The 9,001-nt window shown below is 55.7% G+C and overlaps 2 protein-coding genes across 11 annotated transcripts in view; both read left to right on the top strand.

The window, feature by feature from the left end:
- Positions 1-3,654: 3,654 nt before the first annotated feature.
- Positions 3,655-9,001, top strand: part of LOC105003033 (glutathione S-transferase theta-4) — a 27,242-nt gene continuing 21,895 nt past the window's right edge. For 4 of the 10 annotated variants that reach the window (XR_827070.1, XR_827073.1, XM_010859963.1 and 1 more), the window contains exons 1-2: positions 3,655-6,540; positions 7,331-8,948. Coding sequence is in view for 8 of the 10 variants with exons in the window: in XM_010859963.1 (XP_010858265.1) it covers positions 8,837-8,948 (112 nt within the window). In the remaining 2 variants the exon portion in view is untranslated. The remainder of the gene's footprint in view (positions 6,541-7,330; positions 8,949-9,001) is intronic. The other 6 variants (XM_010859988.1, XM_010859970.1, XM_010859979.1 and 3 more) reach the window with 6 other exon arrangements.
- LOC105003120 (glutathione S-transferase theta-1-like) lies at positions 5,022-8,083 on the top strand. Its single transcript, XM_010860094.1, has 5 exons — positions 5,022-5,026; positions 5,305-5,391; positions 6,414-6,540; positions 7,625-7,801; positions 7,883-8,083. The coding sequence occupies exons 1-5, from the start codon at positions 5,022-5,024 to the stop codon at positions 8,081-8,083; spliced, it is 597 nt and encodes a 198-aa protein (XP_010858396.1).

Raw genomic sequence — 9,001 nt, 5'->3', positions numbered from 1 at the left:
CCCTCCCCAGCACCCCACCCCACCCCCCGCAGTGGACAGAGAGGTGGGACCTGAATGAGTCCTCCCACCCTTCTGTCCTCAGGAAGCGGCCTGTGGCACAAGGATCAGCTTGACCAAGGCTACGTGTGGACAGGGCGGGGAGGGCCCCCAGGAGAACTCTGCTCAGGGCCAAGGACCCTCCCCTTGTCCAGAGGAGGGCTTTGGGGGCGGGGTGCCCACAAACCCAGGAACCTCCCGTGTCTGTGTGTGCTGGAGGACGGCGGCGGGAGTTGGGGGGCAGGAGAAGGACCTGGTGCGACCCCACCAAACGAACGAGGCAAAATTAGAGTGAACTGGTGGCTTGGCAGTGCTCAAAGGTGCCCGCCCATCTTCCCTTGAATTCTGCCCCTGCCAACAGCTGCCACGGCTCAGAGCCGTTCCCTTCTGTTACACATCCCCCGTGGGAGTCATGGGCATTTGGGGTGTGGCTACGGGGAAGGTAAAGGCGGTGGATCACTAATGTATGGGTGGAGTAGAATATGTCCACGAGCTTAGAAGTCACTCCTGTGTCTGCTGCTTTGGTGCATAAATGGCTTCTGGGGACACGCTTACTGCCAAAGGAGAGGTGGGGGAATCCCCTGTTCCCTGCAGGAAACATAAAATCATGGTCAAAATGAAAGGTGAATCAAAGAGTCTGCAGTCAAAAAATATAGGGGGAAGAGGGAGTATTTGAAAGGAGAAGGTATGTCTGCCAGTTAAGAAAAATGTCAGGGTATTTTGCTTGAGTTTGTGATGTCTGTGGTCCTCATTTTTAAATTTGTAACTTCTCAATCTAGATAACTGCTTTATACACATATATGTATTTATTTATGTAAAGGTTGTTTATCATCTTGAGTGTGTTGACGACCCAGTTTTTCTGTTCAGCTTCCTTTTCCAACCAACTCTTCACTCAAGACTCAACTTTCCCCGGTGCTCACAGGTGGGACTCTCACTGGCTCCCCGTGGGCTGTTCAGGGCTCTGTTCTCATGCTGGGGAACCGGCTGCTCTTCAGGACTGAACACCCTCGCCTATGCGCGTGAACTGTAATGTGACCTGAGAGCTTCCTCATCATACGCTTACTGGTTTCTGCAGGAATCCCCATCCCCAGGCCAACACAGCAGGAAACTGAGGGGAAGGCCAACGTTAAGGCTGACGGGGGTGACAGGGTTGAGAAAGACAGCGTGACAGGCAGGGGGAGGTAGACAGCGGTGCTCTGTCCCAAGGCCATTCCAGTCGGTGACAAAATAACTGTCTCTAACAGGTTCCTGGCCAGGGCCCCTCCCCAACCACAGCAGCCTCCTTCTGGAACCAGAAGTGCCTTGGTTTCTATGGTTTCATTCACAGGCCAGCTTTGTCCTACTTAAGCAGGAAAGCCAAAATGTCTTGCCCAAGATCACTCAGCTAGTAAGTGACAGGTCCAGGATTTAAATCCAGGTCTCTGGGCCCAGAGCAGGGCCAGGGGGAATGGGGGTACATGAGGGTCCACACATCAAGCTGACCTGGCCCGGCTAGCCAGTGGTGGCAGCGGGCTCCATCCCCTTCCTTCCCGCAGTCGCTCCACAAGCCACAGGGACTGGCCTTTCAAGTAACTCATCCTTGCATTAGAGGGCCCACACCCTCTAAAAGCACTTGCAGGGTCTCACTAGGTCTCTATATATAACCACCTCTGGAGAGGGGAGAGCTGTAATTGTTTTACAGATGACAAGGCGGCCTCAGAAAACTTTGGGGAACTCAATCTGTGATGTTCCCTGGAGTCATCAGTGGTAACGTGTGTTCCCCCCTTTGCCCACAGGGGCCGTTCACCTCAGGTCACAGCAGGTTCTATCAAAAGACCACCAAGGTCCTCCCTGAGGGAAATGAGCTGGGACCTCAAGGTATCCGGGCAAAGAATGAACAAAGCATCAACAAGATGGTGGGTGGGTGGGGTCCCATGTGAAGTCTCTGTTGACAAGAATTACCTAAAGTCTTCTTGTCCGGAGCCCCTAGTCTTAACTTGGTCCACCTCACTCAGAAGCCGCAAAATGGGACTGGGTGTCAGGACATGGACTTCTCTTAAAACCAGTGCCTAGTTCTCACCAGAATGGATTTCATGGTGCTCTCTCCCCTTTCCTCCCATCGGCATCCCTTCCTTGTAATTCCTACTGGGCATCTTGTCCCTTCCTCTTTCCCCTCCTTAACCCAAAGATGAGTCTCCCACAGGCAGAGGAAGTCAAGGTGGTTAGATCTCTAGGCGCCAGAAAGGGCTCTGTGGTCAGACTTCCAACTACACGTGCAAGCAACCCATGACGACCCTCTCTGCTCCACAACGGGGCTCTAGGCTCGGGTGTCCGACCTGCCCGCTCCCTTTTCCCTGACCATTCTTCCCTCCTCTATCGTGTGCGTAAATATACTCTTCTTCCAACACTGAGTACGGGTTTGCTCGGTGATAGGGCGTCTCTGGCTGGGGCATGCTGACGCAATGAAATCGGGTCTCCTACAGTCTGCTCAGTGATGTGACTCCACGAAACCTGCCTTGCCAGGAGGCCCGCCCCGCTGTTTCTTCCCTCTTCTCCGTTTCCCTGCACTTTCCGAGCCCGTCTCCCCTCCGCTTCCTCCCCTCGCTCTGGGACACCCTGCACAGCTCCCCTCACTCGACACGGCCTGAGACGCTGCACACCCTCCCTTCGCCCCGGACCCCTCTCTTCCGCTTCTACGCCCCGCTCCCGTGTGGTTTTTCCCGCCCTCTCCTTCCAGGCTCGGCCGCCGCCGGGCAGTAACCGAACCACCCGCCGCCCTCGAAAGCCCGCGCGCAGCGGCCGCTCTGGTCTCGGGACCCCAACTGTTCAGCTCGTGCCAAGCCGCACGTTGCCAGGGCAACCCACCCACATTCCCTTTCTCCCGGCAAGCTCCGCGCGCCAAGCAGCCCGCGAGGCGGGGCGTCGGCCCATTCCCGTCATGCTCGCGTGCGGGGCGGTGCTCTGAGGGGCGGGGCGAAGCTGGCAGCTCCCGGCGTACTCCGCGCGACAGGGCGCGGCGGGGCCAAAGGCGACCCGGGACCAGGCGGTTCCTGAATACGCGCGCTGGCCGCACCTGCCCGAGGGGCAGGAGGTCTGATAAGATGCGGCTAAGGGGCGGCATGAGCCTCACGTCCAGGAGAAGGACTATCTGACGTCATTTTTGTTTCTGCAGTGACCTTTCTACGTTGTTCAGTCGCTAGGGCGTGGGCAGCTCTTTGCGACCCCACGGACTGGAGCACGCCAGGGCTCCCTGTCCATCACCAGCTCCCGGGGTTTACTCAAACTCATGTCCATCAAGTCGGTGATGCCATCCAACCATCTCATCCTCTGTCGTCCCCTCTCCTCCCGCTTTCAATCTTTCCCAGCATCAGAGTCTTTTCAAATGAGTCGGCTCTTCTCATTAGGTGGCCAAAGTGTAGGAGCTTCAGCTTCAGCACCAGTCCTTCCAATGAATATTCAGGACTGATTTCCTTTAGGATGGACTGGTTTGATTTCTTGCAGTTCAAGGGACTCGAGTCTTCTCCAACACCACAGTTCAAAAGCATCAATTCTTCGGCGCTCAACTTTCTTTATAGTCCAACTCTCATATCCATACATAACTACTGGAAAAACCGTAGCTTTGACTAGACGGACCTTTGTTGGCAAAGTAATGTCTCTGCTTTATTATAGAGAATACGGTATAAATACTTGTGCATCCCCCACGTGGGTCAGGCTTAAGTGAAGCTCTCAGGGCGCTTCCACCACAACCTCCGGGCTCAGCAATCTGGTGTTTGTCATTTGATTTGTGTTTATAATTGAAGGAGGTTAGAACAGCCACCCCAAAACATGCTGCTCTGGCATGTTGACTCTTTTGAGTCAGATACTTGAAAAACAGCAAATGCAAGAAAAACACTGACTTTTCTTTTTCTTAAAACCAGGAGATGAAATTGCTATGTGAAAAAAGTTCACGTTTTTGGCCCAGTTTTCTATTCCATCTTTTTTTTTTTTTTCATTACCAATAAATTCTCAGGCCGGTTTTACTGGGGATTTACATTTTTAGGAGTAAACTTGGGGGCTTTTCTTGCATTTCCTCTCCTGTGGCCTCTTCCTGTCATTTGTGGAGATGGTGAAAGACAGGGTAGCCTGGCATGCCGCGGTCCATGAGGTCGCAAAGAGTCGGACACGACTGAGTGACTGAACAACTTCTTATTCCGTGGCTGAATCCTAGCAGGGTCTCCAGAGGACGCGCTGTACCATATTTAATCATCATGAAGCCTTCACCCTGTTTTATAGTCAAGGGCTCCTTACAACCAATGGTGAGTCCAAACACAGACATTTAGGGAATGGCCCCTAAGCATCAGAAACAGCACAGATGAAAGCCCACCACGCTTTCAAGTTTCTCAAGTTTCCCTTACATACGTTTCTATTTTCTTCTTCTTTCTGGCTGCACCTTGGGCATATGGGATCTTAGTTCCCTGACCAGATACCAAACTTGTGTCCCCTGCAGGGGAAGTCCGGAGTCTTAGCCATTGGACCAGCTAATGTGGGAAATGCCCGCATTTCTATTTTCAGTGGAGTGACTGATTTTCTTCTATGTGGTGGGGGGCGGGGAAGCTGTCTTCCAGGGCTCCCCACGTGAGAAGGAAAGAAAGAAAAGGAGAAGGAGGAAATTCCTTCTGGCCCTGTGCTGTGTGCGCAGGGTAAGTCTCGTTGGCGGCAGGCTGAGTCTGGAAGTTGGTGAAGCCGCCAGACCACGGCAGGGAAGGGGCTGGGGGTGGTCCAGCGGTAAAGACTTTGCCTTCCGACGCCTGCAGGTTCGACCCCTGGTCTGGGAGCCAAGATCCCACACGCCTCTGGGTCAAAAGACTAAAACCTAAGACACAAGCAATACTGTAACAAATTCAATAAAGACTTTAAAAATGGTCTGCATCCAAAAAAAACTTAAAAAAAAAGAAAATCCAGCAATCAGCCGCTCACCAGGGCAGAGGCCAGGGGGTGCGGTGTCCTGGCTGGCGGCCCAGCCAGTCATGGGGTGAGTAGGCTTCAGGAGAAGCATGGATCGGACCCAGGTGGAGAGCAGGCAGGAGGGAGGCACAGGGACGGATCTTGAGCTCTTTCTAGACCTGTACTTGCCCCCCTACCATACCATCTACATTTTCACCAGGAAGAATGGCATCCCCTTCGAGCTGAGGCCTTTGGAGCTGGCACCACGGGGTTAGCAGAGCCAGGTGGGCTCCATGGAGGGGGCACCTGGGGGCCAGACCTGCCCTGAGCCACCTCTGTGCTCTCTCTGCTCCCCTCTCCCCCAAGGGAGCACCTGAACCCCGAATTCCTGAAGGTGAACCCCGCGGGGATGGTGCCTGCCCTCAGGGATGGGGACTTCCTGCTGGCTAAGAGGTAAGGCGCCCTGGGTCTGGGGCTCATCGTTGCTTGGAGGCAGACAAAAAGCTGGAAATCTTTCCAGCAGCTCCTTCCTCTTCTGAGCTAGTCCAGCTCAGAGGGCAGGGACCTGGACCAGAGGGCTGCTTTGGGGCTAAATCTGGAAGCTTCAGAGCGGAGGGCATGCCGGCCTTCCCCAGGCCTGCACAGCCTGCAGGCAGCCAGGGAAGACTGAGGCTCCAGGGGAGCCCCTCCCCACATGTCCCAGCATGGCCTTTCACAGTCACAGGGGCTGGGCGGCCCTGGGGCTGCACTGTGCTCTGAATGCCAGTCCCCTGTCCTGACTCTTTGCAGGCAGGTCCCGAACCTTGGGTCCCAGCTCCTCTTCTGTAAGACAAGGGAGTAAGGTAACCACCTCCCAGGGCTTGTTGGAGGATGGAGACTGAGCACCAGGTGCCTAGAGCCCAAGGGCACTCAGGAATGGGGGTCCGGTGGCTAAGACTCCCCACTTCCACTGTAGGGGGCTGGAGTTCGATCCCCCGGTCAAGTAACTAAGCTCCCCCAGGCTACTTCCCCATGTGGCCAAAAAAAAAAGAGAGTCGAGGTCCCCCTGAACCCCTCCCCCAGACCCTGAACACCAGGCATAACCGGCCCAGAAAAGGAATGGGGCGTGCGTGGCTGGTCCGCCTCACCTGCCTGAGAAGGGCCCCTGACCCAGAGAGCTGGGCTCTGAGGCGCAGAACAGGCTGGAGTCATGGCAGAGCGTGCTAAGCATCCTAAGTCACTTCAGTCTGGTCCCACTCTTTTCGACCCCATGGAGTATAACTCACCAGGCTCCTCTGTCCATGGGATTCTGCAGGCAAGAATTCTGGAGTGGGTTGCCATGCCCTCTTCCAGAGGATCTTCCCAACCCAGGGATTGAACTCGCGTCTCCTACACTTCAGGCAGATTCTTGACCGGCTGAGCCCGGGGGAAGCCGTCATGGCAGGGTGATCTCTGACACCCCCTGCCTGCAATGTGGCCATCCTTTTATACCTGAGCCGGAAATACCAGACGGAGGCACACTGGTACCCGCCAGAACTGCAGGCCCACACCCGTGTGGATGAGTGCCCGGCCTGGCAGCACACGGCCACCCAGCAGCCTGCCACCAACATCCACCTGTGCAAGGTGAGCCTCCCTGCCATATCCTGCAGACTTGGGCAGGAGCTGTTTTGGGGGGCTCCAAAATCACTGTAGATGGTGACTGCAGCTGTGAAATTTTAAAAGATGCTTGCTCCTTGGAAGAAAAGTTATGACCAACCTAGACAGCATATTAATAAGGAGAGATGTTACTTTGCCAACAAAGGTCTGTCTAGTCAAAGCTTTGGTTTTTCCAGTAGTCATGTGTATGGATGTGAGAGTTGAACTATACAGAAAGCTGAGCGCCAAAGAATTGATGCTTTTGAACTGCGGGGTTGGAGAAGACTCTTGAGAGTCCCTTGGACAGCAAGGAGATCCAACCAGTCCATCCTAGAGGCAATCAGTCCTGAATATTCATTGGAAGGACTGATGCTGAAGCTGAAACTCCAATTCTTTGGCCACCTGATTCAAAGAACTGACTCATTGGAAAAGACCCTGATGCTGGGAAAGATTGAAGGTGGGAGGAGAAGGGGACGACAGAGGATGAGATGGTTGGATGTCATCACCAACTCAATGGACATGAGTTTGAGTAAACTCCGGGAGTTGGTGATGAACAGGGAGGCCTGGTGTGCTGCAGTCCATGGGGTAGCAAAGAGTCAGGTACAACTGAGAGACTGAACTGAACTGAGGACCCCCAGGGGGGTCGTGTCTTCTTCCCCAGGCAGACATCACTAATTTATGACATTTCATTATGTCCTTGTCACCCGGAGCAGCAATGTCAGTATTATATGTCCTTTGGATCTTATCTTGGTGTATTATTCTTCTGTCTTATTGGCAGTTCAGACAGCTCCAGAGTGTGGGTTAAACCCTCTTCACCGTCACCAGTCTCGGAAATACCAATGCATTCATTTAAGAGTACTGCCAGCATCTTTGTGGCCTTGCAGTATCCAACTTGCCAGAGATGGAGTGAAATGCATAGCTTTTTTCAGAGCCTGAATAAAACTTTGGAATCTTTCTTGAACACAAAGCCCCAGAGGGCCTCATTGATAAGTGGCTGCCGAGGGAGGGGTGGAAAAGAGCTGGGAGGCTTCCAGGGCCCCGAGATAAGCCGCCTCCTCTCTTCCTGGCCCAGTGTCTCCTGCCCCACTTCTCCCAGCAGCCCATGGACGCCACGCAGGTAGAGCAGCTGCTGGGGAAGCTGACGCCCGCTCTGGGGCACCTTGATCAGGAGCTCCTGGCAGCCAGGCCTTTCCTGGCCTCTGGGCAGGTCTCCCTGGAGGATCTGATGGCATTCACGGAGCTGATGCAGGTGAGGTTCTCCTGCCCACTTGCCCCCGGGGGTGCTCTAGGTGCGGGCTGAGCCCAAGCCCCAGCTGCCCTGTTTTCCCAGCCCTCTCCCGTCGGCTGCAACCTCTTCCGAGACTGGCCCCAGCTTGCCGCGTGGTGGGCCCGTGTGGAGGCTGCCCTGGGCCCTGAGCTCGTCCAGAAGGCCCACAGGCATGTGCTCCAGTCTCAGGACCCCCAGGAGGCCCAGTGGGACCCTCAGATGGCCCAGAAGCTGGCGCAGCTGGTGAAGGAGCAGCTCCGCTGAAGGCCAGCTGCACCCTTGCAGTTTGGGGGCTGCAGTAAGCGTGCTGTGTGCCCGTCACTCGTCTCCAGCCTTGCTCTGCTCTAGTCAATGGGCTCTCCCGGTTTCTAAATGGTCTGGGAATCTCCTCAAGTCAAGCAGCTCAGAGACAGCAGCACTCAGGCCCCCCGCATGACCCTCCTCTGCCTCCGGGTGCCGAGTCCAGGTGCTTGGCTCTCGGGCGCAGCCGGTCCCAACCCAGGCTGGAAGCTTCTGAGCTCCTCTGTGACCCCTTGAGTCCCCGGTGGTGTCACCCAGTGCCCTGACAACCCCCCAGGTTCCGGTTTCTTTCTCTGCACCCATTTCTAGCCACAGTTCAGGCTAGACGCCCCCCCCCCCCCCCCCCCACCGCTTCTGAAACCTATAACGCCCCTTTGGTCACTTTCTGCCATAAAGGCCTGGCCCCAGGAATTCCTACACGGAAGCCCCTCTCAGATACGGGCCAGTGGCACACACATGCGGGCCCCCAGGGAGGGGAAGGGAAAATTCACAGCCACTCCCGCCACCCCACGTGGTCGCTGTCGGTCTGCTCCCAAGTATCCTCACAATCCTTCCCGCTGTGAGCATTCTAGGCTTCTGGGCCTCATGGCAACACGAAGAGAACAATAAGTTCCAGAATGCGGGGAGCCAGGCCTGGGTGGGTGGGCACAGGGCCAGGGCACAGGCTGCGGTGGGCTGCGTGCGGCTGGGGGGCCGCCCGCCGCGGTGGGGCCCAGCATGGGCCTGGAGCTCTACCTGGACCTGCTGTCCCAGCCCTGCCGCGCCGTCTACATCTTCGCCAGGAAGAACAGCATCCCCTTCGACTTCCAGTTTGTGGATCTTCTGAAAGGTGGGCGCCTGCGGCTGCCCGGATGGGCTGGGTGCTAGGGGCGGCAGGACGCT

The sequence above is a fragment of the Bison bison genome, unplaced genomic scaffold (genome assembly GCF_000754665.1).
Source record: "Bison bison bison isolate TAMUID 2011002044 unplaced genomic scaffold, Bison_UMD1.0 scf7180017856933, whole genome shotgun sequence".
Taxonomy (NCBI): domain Eukaryota; kingdom Metazoa; phylum Chordata; class Mammalia; order Artiodactyla; family Bovidae; genus Bison; species Bison bison.
This window is presented reverse-complemented; position numbering and strand designations above follow the sequence as displayed.

What these genes read in the sequence shown, in the direction of transcription:
- LOC105003120 (XM_010860094.1), top strand. An exon ending in GACTTCCTGCTGGCTAAGAG is followed by an intron (nt 5,392 to 6,413) that starts GTAAGGCGCCCT and finishes TTTATACCTGAG; the next exon opens with CCGGAAATACCAGACGGAGG. An exon ending in CCAACATCCACCTGTGCAAG is followed by an intron (nt 6,541 to 7,624) that starts GTGAGCCTCCCT and finishes TTCCTGGCCCAG; the next exon opens with TGTCTCCTGCCCCACTTCTC.